This window comes from Anguilla anguilla, chromosome 14 (genome assembly GCF_013347855.1).
Source record: "Anguilla anguilla isolate fAngAng1 chromosome 14, fAngAng1.pri, whole genome shotgun sequence".
Classification (NCBI taxonomy): Eukaryota; Metazoa; Chordata; class Actinopteri; order Anguilliformes; family Anguillidae; genus Anguilla; species Anguilla anguilla.
In genome coordinates, this window is record NC_049214.1 from 1,061,576 (window position 1) to 1,081,299 (window position 19,724).

General features: G+C 46.0%; 1 protein-coding gene across 5 annotated transcripts in view; it reads left to right on the forward strand.

Moving 5' to 3' along the window:
* The first annotated feature begins 4,703 nt into the window (after positions 1-4,703).
* The window catches only part of myo5b (myosin VB), a 73,615-nt gene continuing 58,594 nt past the window's right edge, over positions 4,704-19,724 (forward strand). For 3 of the 5 annotated variants that reach the window (XM_035391326.1, XM_035391328.1, XM_035391331.1), the window contains exon 1: positions 4,706-5,500. In XM_035391326.1, coding sequence (XP_035247217.1) covers positions 5,474-5,500 — 27 coding nt within the window. In that variant the 5' untranslated portion in view covers positions 4,706-5,473. Of the gene's footprint in view, positions 5,501-19,724 lie in introns of all 5 variants that reach the window. The other 2 variants (XM_035391329.1, XM_035391330.1) reach the window with 2 other exon arrangements.

Here is a 19,724-nt window from a genome sequence, read left to right on the forward strand (position 1 = left end):
ACAAGAAAAATGTACTGTAATCTGTGAATAATGTGTTCTTGTTGTGCAAAGCATTTGAAATTTTTTGAATAAGGTTTTTTTTTTTTTTTTTTACTTTTAAGGTTTGGCTATTCAAAGTTGAGAATTATTATGATTTATTAATTACTAAACATGAATTATTAAAAAAATATGCAGCATGGCCTCTCAGAATATTTTTGGTTAATGTTACTGGTAGAACCTCCCTGAGCACTGCCTGCCTGCCTGCCTGTTTCAGAGTCTCAGGTTGGCCCACAGTAGCCAGCCTTGGTTTGTTAACATCTCTGTGATGATTACAGCGCTATTGAGAAACCTCAGTTTCAGCCGCAGCCTGAGACCCACAGTGAAATACATAATAACTTAAAGATCCTCGGCGAGTGTGTGCGACATCATTACTGTCTTATGGTGGGCATGAGTCATCTTCGTCCATTGTTACCAAATGAGTTTGCATTCTGAAGATCAGCTGGGTATGGGGTGCTATTTAATAACTGTCTCTGCAACACCCATCGCTGCTCTGACCATTTCATCAGCCTCAACCTGACCACGTGTCTCACCTGCTCACCTGGCGTTCTCATTTTGCTAATAATCAGTAAATAATCCTAAAGTCCTAAATTTGTACTTCCCACATGCAGAGCTTTACACTTTGCCATTTTAAATACCATTAGCCAGGTTTCCACCCACTTCTGGATTCTGTTTAGATCTTCTTGGAATACCTGAGCGAATTCCTAACTGTCTGCTAGGTCCTGATCTGCAGATATAGATAAACTGCTTCCTTATGAAGAGTATGTGTGGCATGGTGGTGCAGCGATTAGCACTACTGCCTCTCAGAGAGGGAGATTCTGGGTTTGAGTCCTGGCCCGGCAGACCCTCTCTGCGTGGGGTTTGCGTGTTCTCTCCGTGTTTGGGTGGGTTTCCGCAGGGTACTCTGACTTCCTCCCATGTACTGTAGGCTCCAAGGCTCAGTTGCAGTAGAGATGCCAATACCTGGTAAAATAAAAGGTCACAGTAAAAAAGTAAATTAGAAAGAGCAGAGCTTCTTGTGAGACGATAGCGTGGGTCTGTACGTGTTTCACAGTTCTGTGCTCTGCAACAATGTTCAGTTCTCATAAGTGGGTTAAGAACGGCAGCTGTTAGATTTCTCTCGTGTAACAGCTGATTGACACCTGGAAAAACCGGTGATTCCAGTCCCCACCCAATCAAATGACTCTAAATAACGAAATGTCTGAACTGGAATGAAGACCAGAAATCGGCTGGATTTCTCCAGGCTGTGTCACCAGTTTAACAGTTTAACAGCTGAATTCCCTTCAGATTTCCCCTCTTTCACTCTCTTTAAAAATATGTCCAATATCTCTGCACTCCTCATACAAGAGTCGGGGTGTCAAACTGAATCCCAAGGGGGCCGCGGTGTCTGTGGTGTCCTTTCAATCAGCTGCTAATTAAGGCCTTGAGAACAAGGTGTGTTGAATCCTTGGCCAAAACACCCCCAAAAACCAGCAGACACTGCGGCCCTCCAGTTTGACACCTGTGTACTAAAGCAACAAAGGCATCAGACAAAATAACTTTACACAAACCCACTTACAGGTTTGAACAAAAAGAGCTTTGAAATAGAACACAATCATTGTTACAGTCTTTGGCATCCAGCCCAAATGCACATACTGCACATCCATCCACCATCTATACCCACTTATCCCTGGTCAGGGTCACAGGAGGTGCTAGGGCCTATCGCAGCATGCATTGGGCAAAAGACCAACGGACAGTTCCCTAGTCCACCGCAGGGCAGACACATCATTCACCCACACACACTCACACCTACGGGCAATTTAGACTCTCCGAACCTGCATGTCTTTGGACTGTGGGAGGAAGCCAGAGTACCTGGAGGAAACGCATGCAGACACAGAAAACGCATGCAGGCACAGGGAAACGCATGCAGGCACAGGGAAATGCATGCAGACACAGGGAAACGCATCCAGGCACAGGAAACGCATGCAGGCACAGGGAAACGCATGCAGACACAGGAAACGCATGCAGGCACAGGGAAACGCATGCAGACACAGGGAAACGCATGCAGGCACAGGGAAACGCATGCAGACACAGGAAACGCATGCAGGCACAGGGAAACGCATCCAGGCACAGGAAACGCATGCAGGCACAGGGAAACGCATCCAGGCACAGGAAACGCACGCAGGCACAGGGAAACGCATGCAGACACAGGAAACGCATGCAGACACAGGGAAACGCATGCAGACACAGGGAAACGCATCCAGGCACAGGAAAGGCATTCAGGCACAGGGAAACGCATGCAGACACAGGGAAACGCATGCAGGCACAGGGAAAACATGCAGACACACAGGAAGGCCTGACGGCCAGGATCTGAAGCAACAGTGCCACATACTGCACATAATTATGTAAACATTAGAAGGAAAATAAAAGGGGTTTCAGCACAGCTGTTTTGTGTGAGTCAAACAGCAAACTATGAGCGACTTTGGTAAAGTGGGCGAGGAGCTTGGAAATGACAGATGTTGGGAAGTAACTCCATTCCTGCTGGTGACTTCATGCTGCCCCACCCAATCTGCACGGCAGAAACGTTAAACGTGTTGCTGCTGAACTCACGCATACATGCTTCCCAATGCTCCTGTAATGGCCACCAGCTTTTGTGGATTAGCTGGAGTTTGTTGTACAATTTCCACTTCATCCGTGCAGAAGTTGGGATTCCCACCCGTGTTGTAAGAGCAGAACGGAATTTCTGTCTTCTGTTCACACATAGTCAGCTAATGTCTTCTAACATGTGAAAGAAATCCCTGCGTATTAGTGTTCAATCTGATCTGAAACACAAAATAATGAGTGCAAGAAACATTATTACTCACAGCTACAAGAGCTAAAGTTTCTCAGCAATAATAAAATAATGTTGTTTATCGCCTTTCATACTGCAGCTCATTTTAGCCTAAAGTGCTGCCAGCACTCAGTTTTGCCTGATTTACATCTATGAAAACACATCATTTCTGTCCACATTTACATATTTCATTGCAGAAATGATTTATTCAAATTAGTCATCAAGCCCAGAATACAGAGATTCCACCCAGTCTTTGGCATGAAAGTCTGTTATGAATCTCTCTCTTTCTCTGTCTCTCTCACACACACACACACACGCACACACACACACACACACACAATATTTTAAAAAAGACATCCAGTGCAAATTACAATGTTGTTATGCACAGGTTTCAAGATTTAACACCATTACATAAAAAAATAACTACATGTCCCCATGTCACTGTGATGATTTTGATGGGTGTTATACCTTTGGTCTCCTTTTTTTATTTTTTTATTTTTTGCATCCCACATTAGCCTCAGTGTGTTGCCGAAGCCGGCTAACACCCCATACCTGAAGGGGGAGTGGTGTGGGAGTGGAGCTCTTACCTCCTGGCACAGGAGTCACGTTATTCGCTGCCGTTCTGTCCAGGCAGGTCCCAGGCACGGCCCAAACCGAGCTCCTCACGCAGACTTGCACAAGCCTCACGGAAACACTCTGCAAAATGGGATCTGCAGAGAAATGTCACTGACAGAGATCTTCAGAGCCATTTCACTAACACACGTTTTCCACCCGGTCTCTGCGGAATATACCTGCCGAGGACACGGACACATTCACCACCTGAACAAGCAGATCCGATTGGACAGGCAGGATGACGGAATATGAACTCTACGCCAAGGTAATATATACATATGCACAAATCTGTGCTGTGTTGTCTGATTACTGTGCTACGACAAAACATGTTGCTGTTGGAACTGTATGTTGGTTTCTTAACTTGCTATTGATGTCAGGGAATAAGAAAAGACGTATCTGTAAACAAATATTAGATAACAAAATATGACACCTCAAAAATAGTAACGAAAAACTACCCCTGAACGTGCTTGTGATGTGTTTATACTCTGGGTGTGCTTATTCATACAGTGTATACATATAGTCAGGGTGCAGTTGCATATCTTTCATTGTATCATACAGGTATGCTTTAATAAAATGTGTATCTGCATTCACATTCATCTGTTTTAAATTATGAAGTCAGTGTATTTGTAGATTTGTACATTTATGTGAGTGGTTTCCAACCCTGTTCCTGGAGATCTACCCTCCTGTAGGTTTTTACTCCTATCAAAGCACATCTCAATCAACAGCTAGAGATCTCCTTGAGCTGCTAATTACAGTAGTAGAATCAGGTGTGCCAAATTAGGACTAAAATGGTTGAATGGTTCACTACAATTCTAGGGGCCCACACCTTAGGGGACTGTCCTTACAGTCAGTATTAAGTCGACTAAACTTCATAAGCTCGTGTGCATGTAATAAACAGACAGTATGCATATAGCTTTATTTTTTATAGATTGTACTTCTTTATCTAACCATGAACTATATCCGCGTTGGATATAGTTAATATATTGAACTATATCCAACGAACATAATTCATAGGCAGTTTTTAAAAAGTACAGTCTATAAAAACATATTAAACTATAGCCAAATATCTGACTTATGAAATACCTGAATGGCAGAATGACACTTTTCTGTGAGAATTTTTCATGAAATTATTTCAGTACAGACAAGCAGAATTAGGCGATATACAGAGAATATATGTGAAATGATAAGAGAATGTTGCATTTTGTTCGGGAATTTATCGGTAATAAAAGTAAATAATTTAATTTCCAACGTCCGGCTGGTAAGGTTTTGATGTGCATCTTCGTTTGCGGAAAAATGATAAAACAACACAGAAACACGTCCGCTAAACAGTAAATCGGCAAGCACGTGCAGTGCCAGCGCTTATCCGTGACAGGAGGGCGGCTGTACAGTAGCGTTACTGACCCACGCGCCGCATTAACTTGTGCTGCGGATGCATTTGAAAATGCAGTTCGCGTCTGAACCTGAAGGTGTCTCGGTGCTGCTCAGTGTGCGGGCAAACTGCGTTCCTCCAGCCTCTGCCACAGTCCTGCCAGTTAACACGGGATGTCGAGTCCATGGATACGGAAAGGAAGTAAACTGGAGTCGTTGCTTTGATACTTTTTTCTCCTTCCATTAACCTGCCGCCCTGTACAGCTTGTCGGTGTATCCCCATCTGTCTTTTGAGGCGTTGTCTAATCCTGTGGAGCAGGTGCACGAGGATGGGAAAGGCATAGTTTCCCCAACAGGATTGAGAGACGAAAAATAAGCACCTGGTAAAAGAGGAAAAGGTCGGAAGCCGCTAACTAGCTTGCTAGCTAAGCACATAAAACGACGCGCCCGAACAGCTTGGGCAGGTCAACTCGGGAACTCTTACCTGAATCTGAAAAATGAGGTCTGGACAACCGTATTATTAGAGGGGAAAATACTACACTGGAATACCTATATTATTATTTGCCTTTTTTTTTCGAAAAGGAAAGGTTTTGAGTTGATGTTCGAGTATTTTTGGTAAGACGGAGCGGGCTCGTCCGGTGGGACAAGATGTCAGTGAACGAGCTCTTCACTCAGGTGAGTGAACTAATTCAGGTTGCCTTCGGCAAGTTTTGTTTGGCTGTTGAGGCAGACATAGCTGCCGTTCGTTCCACGGGTGACGTTTTTAATTGCGTAGCCTACACCTTGCTACACACATACAGACTCACACTCGGGTGCGTGTGAAGTTTTCCACACCATGTATCATATTAATTCTGACCGCGTCCGTGTTCATTGACATAAGCCTGTAGCCTATTTCGGTGAGGGTTAATTATTTTTCAAACTCGTACTAAACAAAAACCGAGAATCCCAGATCAGCACGTCACACAGACACACGCGCGCGTGCGTTTTAAAGAATTCAGCTTGTATGCCGTGTATTATTCTGTTTATTCGCGTTTGTGTTTTTACCCCGACATGACACGAATAACTTTTGTGCTGTCATCTCTATATCGCGTTATCAAACAAGATTAGCATACACATGCCAAAGTATTTTACTTTGGACTCATTACGTTGCACAAATTCCCAGTGTAATTTCAGCAGCAAACTGCTGGGTTTTAATGCGGTGTGTGAGCCATGCCTTCAATACTAAGCGCGTTATTGCTGCAGTTCGGACGAACAGGTGCACAAGCAAGTTTCGATCTAGTTTCGGTGTTCCTAGGGAGCATGTGCAAAGTGCGTTCATAGACGGGGAAGTGCTTGTCGCGTCTGAAATTATACAGCCAGTGGAAGTAGTGGGCTATTACTTAGCCGTTGTCGTGGAAGTGTAAAATTGGCTCCTTGTTCAATATCATCTCCATTCATTATTGTGAAACCGCATTGTGGCCTACGAACCATGGATTGATCATTCAAAGAAACACGGGACGGCTTTAGGACGGCGTGAACACAGAGAAGGGGAGCTGGTTACTGTGAAACACACTCACCCAGCGCTCATTTAAAAGTAGCCTACAAACCAACTTTGGATTTTGAGTAGCCTTGCCGTTTAACTGCTATTGTTCAGATGCAATATGTACGTTCTAGTATGTAAGGCTTATAGAAAAGAAAGCAAAAAATCAGATTTAAGCATCTGAGTCGATAGCTATATCGCGGTGTTAAACGTAGTAGGGAACTTGCTGGCGGCCCCTTAAATGTTACAGGTTATGCCGGCTGCCTGTCAAGTTGGTAGTTGAGGTTGTTTTTTTTTTTTTTTTGCAGTGTTTTGTTGTTACAACAACCGTATTACACGGCGTTTATACTAAGTTACCATGTGTATGTTAAATTGGGTTCCCCCTAAAGATATTTTCAAAGTATTTTTCGCAATGAGTGTATACACCGTCTACTAGGAATCTCACGGTAGACTGAAGAGAGGATATGATGTTAACATCAAGTGGTTTGCCGAGCAGGTTTGTTTTGTTTGCTTTGGGGCTTAGCAACCTAGAGATATCTTAGAAAACCAGTCACCCATGTTTTCTTTCAACTAACCCTTTTACACCAAAAAGGAAAAAAACAACAACAAACAAATAAAACGTATCCCACAACACTCTACGAATAAAGCATTCGCCCAGAAAGTATCTTATTACTAAATTAATTGGGATAGGACACCCTTTAACGTTGGCTCTACGTTTAATTATCTTTGCTATGCTATTGTGAAACATTAATAACTGATAATGAGCCGCCCTCCTGATTTGCCTTGCTCAGTCATGAGTCCGAGTTTTGAAGATTTGCGTACCCGCGTGCAGTTGCACATTACGTAACGCGCACGAGCGAAAGTGCAGCTCCACAGTCCACTGAGCATGCAGCGATAACCAGGGCTGGCACAAATACACAGGTGCATTCTTTTTCTCTTCCTTTGTTTCTTTGTCTTCATCTTATTCTCTCATGAGTTTTTTTCGGAGTTTTTAAATTATAACTTTGTAATAAAACTTGCCACAAGATCTGCACCCACAATGCAGGATTACGGATAGGTAGCTGGATAACTGCGCCCAGTAAAACCTGGAACCCTCCCAAATCTGGAATATGTAAAAAGAGCTGTTCTTGGTTTTACTAAGCGCAGTTATCCAGCTAACCCAGTAATCCTGCTCCGTGAAGTCCCCCCAGGACTACTGAGTTAGCTGGGTAACTGAGTTAGCTGCTCGTGCTGGCTGTTGTAGCTTGTAGCTGTGGCCCTTATGGGGATTATCTTGGTTCCTCCAGACCGCTATGACTGAGTGGTTCTAGGTTCTGGGTTCTGGACTTGCAGAGGGACAGTATAAATGGAGTTTCCTCCAGCTGTAGTTATGTCCATTTGTAGAGTTACATAGGCCTAAATACAGTCATGAAGAGAACATCCCCCCCCCCCCAGACTTGCTTGGTATCACTTAAGTTGATTGGACTGCCCCGGGCCCACAGGTGTAAAAGACTGGGATGCCCAGGCCTCAGGAGTTACTCTTTTTGTTGCGTTTTGGTGCCAGCACTTCCAGTGGTTTTTTCCTCCTTCGAGGCCTAGCAGATTGCTAGCTCCTGTTTTTTTTTTTTTTTTAAAGTTTTTTTTTCTTCTGTACACTATTCTTTTATTTTCCTTTTTCTACACATGCACACACAAACACACACACACACACAATTGCATTCACACTTCCATTGATCCTCAACTCTTTTGTTTAAATAAACTTCCCTTTAATTTGCAACTGTGGCTGCGTCAACTACCTCGCTGTCTGCATCCTTAGAAGGCAACTCCCTCTGCAGGCATTATCCTAACGGTAAAGGAACCTCAAAAGGCAACAAATTTGGGACGCACTTTGTAGGCAGAATGACAAGAGTTCACATACCCACACAAGGGTCCTGGGGGGCCGCAACTCTGACACAGAGTGTAAGGCTGGGCGAAATATACCACAACGAGAATTATTGAATGCAGTAACAGTCGTCGTCACCATATGGTGCATTACATTTTTTCCCTGCCTTTTCTCTTTAATTATACCTGATTCGTTGGCAAACAATTATGCTTCAGAGGCCATGTGAAATGCCTTTGTGATGACTGCCATTGGTTCTTTCGTGTCTGTAAAAAGATCGAAACCAGGGCTTTGAAAATGGATATCTGCAGAAGGATCAGCTGTAGAGATGGAAGCAGTATCCACCATAGTGTTGGATCATTTGAAGGTCCTGATGCTTGTGTAAATGACTAATGAGCTAGCAGCCACTCTGTGGGCCTGTGTTGGTCAGAGTTCCTCTGTATTGCTCAAAACCTGGCTTTTATTTTGAAATTGTTGGGCGGTTGGATCAGCCCATGTGACTCATTAATGTTCCTAATCCTCCTCATGACTAAGTCCTGTCCCACAGGCTTGTGTAATGAATGCTGAGCCACAGCACTGCTGTGCTGTACTGGGAGCGGGTGAATGATGAGTGTATTGGGGCTTTTGCAAGAAAACGTGCGTCTTAGCTTCATGTTGCTCAGGACGTGAGCAAGCGTAGGCCGCTTACTGATTTCAGTACGACCTTCTCAGAGTTTTTGCGTGGACGCGTGCGTGTGCCTGCATGTGTGTTGCCCATGTGTACGCGCGTGTGTGCATGTGTGTGTCTGCATGTGCTACGCAGAGGGAGCACACGCATGTTGAAATGCACCTTACTCAATCGCACAGGCTGGAGGCATAAACTGGACCGCGGCAGGGATCCTCAGGGACTGAAGGAAAACAATCAAACTGCAGAGTGGCCAGGGGTGTAAAGTGCTGCAGTGTTTATATTCTTCAGCTCCGCTAATCCGTTTGTTTTCTCACAAGTACATCAGCTTCTGTGACATGTAGTGCTGTACATTGCCTTACAGTAATTTAGCAGGTCTACACTCGTATCCATGACTCGTATGACTTACAAAGCCACGTGAATATGTGAGATAGACTCTCTGAGTCAAACTCTATGACTCTCTGAGTCAAACTCTGTGGCTCTGGCTCTAAGACCAGGTACAGCTCTGGCATTCATTATGTCTCTGCCCTCTGCTCTGGGAGTCTCTGACTCTCTGACTCTGATTCTGACTCTCCAGCTCTGACTCTCTGACACTGACTCTGACTCTCTGACACTGACTCTGACTCTCCAGCTCTGACTCCCTGACTCTGATTCTGACTCTCCAGCTCTGACTCTCTGGCTCTGGCTCTGACTCTCTGGCTCTTATTCTGACTCTCCGGCTCTGACTCCCTGACTGACTCTGATTCTGACTCTCCAGCTTTGACTCAGTGACTCTGATTATGACTCTCCAGCTCTGACTCAGTGACTCTGATTCTGACTCTCCAGCTCTGACTCTCTGACTCCCCTGAACTGACAGTTCTGTGGCTGCCTGAGCTGTTTGGAGCTGGACTTTCCTCTTTTATAGCTGTAGAGCAAAAGGTCTGTCTTCAGAGCCAACAGTGTTCAACTGCCTCCAGTTAATATAAAGCCAGGCCTTGCATAAGTATCTGTCCGATAATATGAGCAGGCTTATGCAGAACACGCTGAGTGTGGACATATTAAATGCAGTTGCAGTATTTTTTTTCATAATCCTTGCTGATTAACAGTTTGTGTTATTGAATTTCTCAGATCCCCAAGGCTTAGTGGATGTGCTGGGGTGCTGGCACCAGAGCAGCAGGGGCTGCAGTAATACGGGGATACACATCTGTGTGTGTGTGATTTGGGGGTACACATCTGTGTGATTTGGGTACACATCTGTGTGTGTGTGATATGGGGGTGCACATCTGTGTGTGATATGGGGGTACACATCTGTGTGTGTGTGATATGGGGGTGCACATCTGTGTGTGATATAGGGGTACACATCTGTGTGTGTGTGATATGGGGGTACACATCTGTGTGTGTGTGATATGGGGGTGCACATCTGTGTGTGTGTGATATGGGGGTACACATCTGTGTGTGTGATGTGGGTACACATCTGTGTGTGTGTGATATGGGGGTACACATCTGTGTGATTTGGGGGTACACATCTGTGTGTGATTTGGGGGTACACTGTGCTAAAAACCTGCTCCCGCATTCTCACATCGTGCTCACCTTCTATCAAGCCAAGCAAGCACTCACTCTCCACGTTTGTCTCATTTAAATTTATGCTGTGTGCTGCAGCCTCTTGGCCAGAGCTCCCTTGAAAGAGATTTTTTAAAATCTCACCCTAATAAATTTAGATTGAATTAAATGAATTTTAAAAAATGCCTCTCTGTACGGTCTCCCTTTGTCAGATCAGCGGTGTCCGTTGTGTGGAAGTGAATTACTTCCATGCTGCTGCCCTGTTCTCTCTCTCCCTCTCTTTCTCTCTCACTTTCTCAATTTCAGATAAAGATTTTTTGCAAAAGTAATTAACAATGACACACACACTGCAGGGCACATAATTAATAAAATAAAAAAACAAGGTGACCTATAGTTTGAATGGTAATCACTAACAATAGGAACAGTAATAAGAACAAAACTATTAACAATACAATACAAGCCTTTTGCTTGGCAGTTGTGCTCCAATCAGATCACAGCAGGCTGATTCTGTCCAATGAGTGACTCTGTAGGGTGGAAGTGTTGATGGAATGATGATGATGTCACTCTGGACTGTCAGGGTGTTGTTATTATATAGTAAAGGTGTTATTTTCATGGAGGACATGACAGACGATGGCTACTTCCCTGTTTGCCTACTTCCCTTTTTTTTACCTGCAATCATGAGTATTCATTAATAACCAGAATGTCAAGACTTCAGGGGTTTTTTTTGTCCTGATATTCCGTGGTAATACTGGGGTCCTTTGGGTGTTTGGTTGAGTTTATTTATTGGTTACCTGGTTCCTAGGGAACTAGGGTGAGCCGCTCAATGCCAGCGGTATTTTTGCCATCTATACGTAGCGCAACATGTGCAATGTCCTGCTCTATTGAAAGTTTGACCCATTACTCCTGATAATGTTGTTGGGATGATAGAAACTTTTCTCTTGTTTAATAGGAATGTGTGTGTGTCTTAACATTCATCCTCTGCGTGAGTTCAGAGTCATGATTTCAGAATCAGTCTTCTGTTCGTCCGCTGGTGCTTGTGTTCCTCAGCTGAGCAGTTTGCAGTATTCATGCAGTGTTTTTATATTTTAAATTGTGTACACAGTAATTTCTGTTTCTAACCATCTTCAAGCTCTCCGAGTTCACTGCAAACCCATTGTCTCTGATGTGTGATGGGTGTAAATCAGACTGCCAGTTTGGCCTATAATGACATCATTGTAAAAATGTTTAAGGCGTTAAAAAGGAATGAGAATATATTTGTTATGTATTACTACTGTGGCAAACCAAAGTAGAAACGTGCATTTAATGAGATTAAGTTCAAGTGATTAGTAATTACAAAATTCCGGTGTCCCTTTGACCCAAATCCTGCTAATCCCAGGCAGGGGAAGGAAAACCTGGAAAATCCATCTGTTTTTTCCTTGACTGCTGGACCAGCTGTCACACACAATTAGGTTTCTATGGCAGCCAACCCTATCCGGTTAGACACTGTAACGTAGGCTGGCCGGTAAGACACTGTAACGTAGGCCTGCCGGTAAGACACTGTAACGTAGGCCTGCCGGTAAGACACTGTAACGTAGGCTGGCCGGTAAGACACTGTAACGTAGGCTGGCTGGTAAGACACTGTAACGTAGGCTGGCCGGTAAGACACTGTAACGTAGGCTGGCCGGTAAGGCACTGTAACGTAGGCTGGCTGGTAAGACACTGTAACATAGGCTGGCTGGTAAGGCACTGTAACGTAGGCTGGCCGGTAAGACACTGTAACGTAGGCTGACCGGTAGCTGGTAAGACACTGTAACGTAGGCTTGCCGGTAAGGAACTGTAACGTAGGCTGGCTGGTAAGGCACTGTAACGTAGGCTGGCCGGTAAGGCACTGTAACGTAGGCTGACAGGTAAGACACTGTAACGTAGGCTGACCGGTAAGGCACTGTAACGTAGGCTGGCCGGTAAGACACTGTAACGTAGGCTGACCGGTAAGACACTGTAACGTAGGCTGACCGGTAAGACACTCTGACGCTCTGAATTCCCCGCTGCTGCTGGTTGTGCGTGCGCGTGATTGTGTGTGTGTGTGCGTGTGTGCGTGTGCATGCGCGTGATTGTGTGTGTGTGTGTGTGTGTGCGCGTGCGTGCGCGTGATTGTGTGTGTGTGTGTGCGTGCGTGCGCGTGATTGTGTGTATGTGTGTGTGTGTGCGTGCGTGCGCGTGATTGTGTGTGTGTGTGTGTGCGTGCGCGTGATTGTGTGTGTGTGTGTGTGTGTGTGCGTGCGTGCGCGTGATTGTGTGTGTGTGTGTGCGTGCGTGCGCGTGATTGTGTGTGTGTGTGTGTGCGTGCGCGTGATTGTGTGTGTGTGTGTGTGTGTGTGTGTGTGTGCGTGCGTGCGCGTGATTGTGTGTGTGTGTGTGCGTGCGTGCGTGCGCGTGATTGTGTGTGTGTGTGTGCGTGCGTGCGTGCGCGTGATTGTGTGATGATGCTATAATGCGATCCGGTGGTAGTACAGCCCCGCCGCGGGGTAGAGGAAGCTCTGGTAAACAAGCGTCTCGGCTTCTGTGGGTAACCGTGGCAACAGCCACGTGAGGCTGCTGGTGCTGAGTCTCTGAGCCCCTGAAGTCTCCCCCAGGGTGGGGTCCCCTGGAAATATACCCCAATGTTACTATTGCAGAAATTATCAGTACATGTGCTAACGTACGGATGTTGCAATAAGTTTTACTGCTATAAAGTATATTCATCCTTGTGTTTGACTTTTCCAAGACCAAATATCTACAACAGTGGTTCCCAGCCCTGTTCCTGGAGATCTACTGTCCTGTAGATTTTCATTTCAAAACTAACTTGGGAACCACTGATCTATTTTCAACATATTGACACAACCCCTCTGGGGTTTCAGGCCCTCCCCTCCCACCCCCCCACATGTGCTCGCTCCTGACAGATAAGCACCATGGCATTCAGAGGCCAAATCCATTCAGAAATTCACCCTGATGTATTAAAACATAAACTGCAGCCACCTGCAATTTTCTACCCTTCTGAAAATATGCTCGTATGAGGATATAGGGCTACGGTGGCTATTAGATGGGCAATAAGCCGTATAGCAAACAAACCTGAGGTTAGAATGGCTGAATTCCTGCTGGTTCAAAGCTAACGTGCGCAGCTCCTAAAAAGCCGGTATATTTGCGGTTCGGTGCGAAAGCGTGATCTGCCACGCCCATAATGAGAATCCGAGTCAGCGAGGCTGAAGTTCGCCTGTGATTTCCTGGTTTATTTTACCTGGAGAAAGGCTCAGCCACTGTGAGTCATCCCTCTGTGACAGACAGACAGACAGGCAGGCAGGCAGGTCAAAGGTCAGAGTGAATCTGAGAAGCAGGAAGAGAAAGGTAACTTCCTCCTGGACACACCTGTGCTTTGCCTGGAGCTGATGTCATTGTGCGGGCACAAAGAGATGGGCGGGGTCGCTGCCGTCGCCCTGGCGACAGCACCTGTGTGGGAAACTGAGCTGCAGGGCAGAGCAGAGGATTGGTGACAGACGGACAGCCGTGATGGAAAACATTACACACGGCCCTGCTCCCTGCTGTCAATCAGCCTGTGCACACCTGCCAAATATGGGCATGTGGGCGGAGCCTAGGCAGCCAGCCTTCATATTGATGTGTGTGTTTGTTTGTTTAATGGGGTTTTCAGCGATTTTAATATTCATAATAGCTTCTGAAGAGCCAGTAGGCTAGTTGTGATTTAAGGACTGCTCTGGTTTCATAAGACAGCACCGGCCTGGGGCTGTTTGACCTCTTTCTCTTTCTTTCTTTCTCCTTTTTTCTCTCTCTCCCTCGCTCTCTCTCTCCCTCCCCCTTTCTCTGTCTTTCTTTGCCCCTTTCTCCCTCTCTCCCTCGCTCGCCCTCTCTCTCTCTCTCCCTCCCTCCCTCTCTTTCCCTATCTTTCTCTCTCATCCTTTTCTTCTCCCCAGCCTGTGACCCTTGTTACCCCATGGTGTGACTGTGCAGTCAGGTGTACTTGGCGTAGGCTGGACTGTAACTGTGTCTGAGCTGTGCTGCACAAGTCTGGCACAGGAGACAGCACATCGGAGGGTGATGTGTGGAAACACTGAGTATGTTTAAGGAAGCTGACGGGGAAAGTACATTTCCCATGACTCTTCTTATGGTTTTTATCCTCTGAAAATGAGCTGTGTACATCCTGGTCTGAGGTCTGGAATTTAAACGTGGTTTTTAAAAAAGTTGTCATAATAACCCTCACAAAGATGCTTCATCTAAGGATGTTAATGCATTTTGCCCACGCAAAGGCGACTCTCCAAAGCATATTTCTTCAAAGTTGATTCATTTCCTTTTGGCAAGAAAAAGAACATTCATTTTTAGATGGAATAATTTCTTCCATGTTCCGTAGTCATACAGACAGACAGACAGATAGACAGACAGAAAGACAGGACAGCAGTGATTGAGTGACCTTCATGCCACCTAGTGGGAATAGGGATATTAGTTAATTACAGATTCCCTCAGTTTGTCTGTTTTGTCTGACTGCACAGTGTAATATGGCTTAAGCTGGTAAACATATGCTGGTGCCATTTAAGCTCCTCTTGTTAAACTTTGAGCCAAGGGCTTCCTTTAAAATCTCACATTTCATCAGTTATCATTGTACTTTCAGTGTGTGCAAAAATCCATCAACGAATCTTTAATCCTCATCAGGAAAGACAAAATATGTTTTGTTTTTTAATGTAGGTTTGAAGCATGAAATTATCTACGCATCCTCTCCCTTCCAGCTGTGTTATATAGTCCTGTTATTTATACGTGTTAGGGCTGTACCAATAATGTATTTATCAAATGCGGTATAAGCCAAAGGGAATTTAGGTGGACATTTTGGCTCAAAGTTTGATTAAAAGGGAAACATGACTGTAAAACCAAAGTGCACGGTCTGTGCTGTAAACAGAACATCCTTGTGTAAGGATGGTGTGACTAGGTAGCATCTGCAAACAAAGTGCCCTTTCATTGCCACCTTTAGCCAGGTAAAATGGTGACGGTATCTGTATAAATGAATAGTGTTTGTACAAACCGAAAAAGACTAGGCAATAAGCATTGTTGCCAAAAATATTAGGTAATTCAGCTAGCTAGCTAGCCAGCCGTCATAGCTAGCTAGCCAGTGATCTATAATAAAGTTCAGACGAGATGCAGAGCTCCAGAAGAAACTGCCAAAGACTTGAATAGTATATATTGAAATGCTATGATATTAGGCTATTTCTAGTTTAATTTATTTGCTACAGTAGCCACTGTGCAGCTAACAGTATAGGTAGGTTAATATGTAACTAAGATCATATATTCTGGCGGTATGAAGTTTATGATGGTGACGTTGACATGTGTAGCTAAAAGCTATAGGAGTAGATATGTCCTGTATATATATTTCTTTCATGTGTAAATTAACCTTTCTACCCCAACACCCCCCCCACCCCGCCAGCACTAACATCAGTGGTGTTTCCATTGCCGAACCCTGAGATTTTCATGAGCACTGGCTAGTCATTGTATTTTTACTTCCTCTTTACCGTTTGACTGTGTTCAGCCTGTAGAGGAAGTGCAGGTGTGAGGGGAGGTGGGGGGAAGGACAGGTGTGAGGGGAGGTGGGGGAAGTACAGGTGTGAGGGGAGGTGGGGGGAAGGGCAGGTGTGAGGGGAGGTGGGGGAAGGACAGGTGTGAGGGGAGGTGGGGGGAAGGGCAAGTGTGAGGGGAGGTGGGGGGAAGGACAGGTGTGAGGGGAGGTGGGGGGAAGGACAGGTGTGAGGGGAGGTGGGGGGAAGGACAGGTGTGAGGGGAGGTGGGGGGAAGGGCAGGTGTGAGGGGAGGTGGGGGGAAGGACAGGTGTGAGGGGAGGTGGGGGAAGGACAGGTGTGAGGGGAGGTGGGGGAAGGACAGGTGTGAGGGGAGGTGGGGGGAAGGACAGGTGTGAGGGGAGGTGGGGGGAAGGACAGGTGTGAGGGGAGGTGGGGGGAAGGACAGGTGTGAGGGGAGGTGTGGGGAAGGACAGGTGTGAGGGGGGTGTGAGGCGAGGTGGGGGGAATACTGACTGTTTCACAAGCGCTGGATCTGCACAGAGAAGCCTTAAATCATGAGAGAGAGAGCAGCTGAGAGGGTCAGTTAGATGAGGCTTTTTTTTTTTGGTGGCCTCCTCTGGCTCTGGTGATTGGTCGTCTCCACTAGTTTTGGTGACTGGTGGCCTGCTCTGACCCTGGTGATTGGTCGTCTCCTCTGGCTCTGGTGACTGGTGGCCTGCTCTGGCTCTGGTGATTGGCCGTCTCCTCTGGCTCTTAATGTTCATTGGTTCGTGCCTCTCTTCCAGCTGTTCCGTTGCTGAGCAGCCGGGTTAGAGACTGAGCTCCCAGCGGCCCCTCTGGGACCGCGCTCCCATGGGGAGTTTAGAGAGAAACGGCAGCACAACAGGGCCCCCGTATTAATTTGTTCCTGGAAGAAAAGGGCAGAGGCCACCGGCATCGAACGTTAGTCCCTCACTCTGTGCTCAGCTGTCAGGCAGTGGATAAACAATAATTTCAGTGAACTTTGCTATTCTGGGTTTGTAAGGTCTGACTGCCGAGAGGCTTGGATTGTTTCACTGTCTGTTAGGCTGGAACGAGTCATATTAATGCTCATTGTAACAACTGTAAGAATACATAATGAGGAGAACAAGCCATTCAGCGATAAAATAGATATGTAAGAATGCGTAATCAGTCAATCAACATTTATTTCTATAATAAATTTTACAAAGAATTCGTCAGTATACTACACGGTGTTCACAGTGTGAATACATTCACAATAATGCATTCACAGTATACCAGAGCCTAGAGGCAGGCAGTGGCAGCAGGAGCGGGCAGTGGTGTGGGCGAACTTGCTGGGCATCATGTAGAAGGACCCTGAGGTGGAACCCGACTCAACAGACTGGGCGCTACGCTAACATTTTTCCCAAGGGACACGTTCTGCTAAGTTGAAAAATCACACTAATGCATCTCAATTCGTAGATCAGCTCCTAAATTATTTTTTTTCCAGTAAGCACTTTTTGTCAGGAGCAAATGCTCCTAAAATGGTTGGCTCAGCCGTGTGTGTTCATGAAAATGAGACGTAGTCAGGTCAATTAATGAGGAGAACAGGCCATTCAGTCCTACAGACTACAGTAACCAGCACTGCATCACATATCCCCCCCCCCAGGGTCTGCCTCTGTTACATGATCAGGCAAGCTGTATCACACACTAACAAACTGTTAGAAATACTTCCTGTTGGAAATACTGCAGAATGCGCCTTTAGCTGATATCCAGCTGTGTTCCCTTGTTCTGCTGTCAGAACTTTGTTGTCTTCTCCTCACTGTCACTCTCCCTTCCTTCCACTCATGTCCCACATTCTCCCCTTTCACCCCCCCCCCCGCCCCCCCACTCTGGCCAGTCCACCCCTCCCCCTCCTTATGAAATGGGGTCATATTCATGTGTGCTGTTATGGCAGTGCTGCAGCCTCAGGCACATTCTCATCTGAAATTTCTTGATCCGTCTCTCTCTCTCTCTCTCTCTTTCTCTCTCTCCCCATCTCCCTCTATCTCTTTCTCTCATTCTTTCTGCCCCTCTCCTCTCTTCTCCTCTCTCTCTCTGTCTCTCTCTCGTCCCTCTCTGAGCAGTAGCCCTGTGGGCTTGATTGAGTAGGACAGGGAGATGTTGGGTTGGCCTGACCAGGCCTGGCCCTCCACTCTAAAAGCAACTGGGCCCTGGAAAGCTTATGGGATGCCTCACTTAGAGGCTGTGTTTGTTTACTCTGAGCTGGTGAGGACAGGCTAACAGTGAGAGGACAGGCTAACAGTGAGAGGACAGTCTAACAGTGAGAGGACAGTCTAACAGTGAGTGGACAGGCTAACAGTGAGTGGACAGGCTAACAGAGAGAGGACAGGCTAACAGTGAGTGGACAGGCTAACAGAGAGAGGACAGGCTAACAGTGAGAGGACAGGCTAACAGTGAGTGGACAGGCTAACAGAGAGAGGACAGGCTAACAGTGAGAGGACAGGCTAACAGTGAGAGGACAGGCTAACAGTGAGAGGACAGTCTAACAGTGAGAGGACAGTCTAACAGTGAGTGGACAGGCTAACAGTGAGTGGACAGGCTAACAGTGAGTGGACAGGCTAACAGAGAGAGGACAGGCTAACAGTGAGAGGACAGGCTAACAGTGAGTGGACAGGCTAACAGAGAGAGGACAGGCTAACAGTGAGAGGACAGGCTAACAGTGAGTGGACAGGCTAACAGAGAGAGGACAGGCTAACTGTGAGAGAACAGGCTAACAGTGAGATGGCAGGCTAACAGTGAGAGGACAGGCTTACAGTGAGAGGACAGGCTAACAGAGAGCAGACAGGCTAACAGAGAGAGGACAGGCTAACAGAGAGAGGACATGCTAACAGAGAGAGGACAGGCTAACAGAGAGCAGACGGGCTAACAGTGAGCAGACAGGCTAACAGAGAGAGGACATGCTAACAGTGAGAGGACAGGCTAACAGAGAGCAGACGGGCTAACAGAGGGCAGACAGGCTAACAGAGGGCAGACAGGCTAACAGAGAGCAGACGGGCTAACAGTGAGAGGACATGCTAACAGTGCGGAAGGGAAGGCTTTTATTCTTCATACATTAAAGCAAAAGTTCTGTTGTGCTCAGTCTTGAAATTTAGCCTCGCAGAACAGCTCCCAGCATGCATTTCACCAGCGTCTCATAACCGAAGACTTTATGCTGACCTATGGGACCGTGAGGCAGGGCCTGCATGCTCTCTCCTCCAAGACTCATTAAGAGATGGGAACAGTGTACTACAGCAGCGTTTCCTAAACGATGGGTCTCGGAGTATATGAGGTGGGTCCCAGGCTGAGTCTGTAGTCCACAAGGCTACACCTGTGTGAGTATTGATGGGTCCCTGAGAGGTTCTAAGTATTACTTATTTGGGTCCCGTTATTAAAAAGTTTTAGGAACTAGTGTATTACAGCACATCATGCACAAAAAAACCCCTTCCAGACTACTTCTGCTCAAAACTGAGGATTTTTTGGAGTTCAGTCGTTCAATAGCCCACTTTTTTCTACTTTGTTCTGAGTTTTCCTGAGAAGGAAGAAAAAAACATTTTTCAGAACTCATCAAACCTCTTGCTGGTTTCAATTCGGTTCAATTCAATTCTTTTTTTTTATTGGTATAGAACTTTTTACAAAGGCACAATTGCAAAGTTGCTTTACGGAGGTAATCGAAAATAAAATTGGACAAAAACCAGGTCTGAACCCTTCAAAAACTAGGTTATGAGGTTAAAAAAACTCCTCCTCAAACTGTGGTAAGAAAAAACTCCCTGATG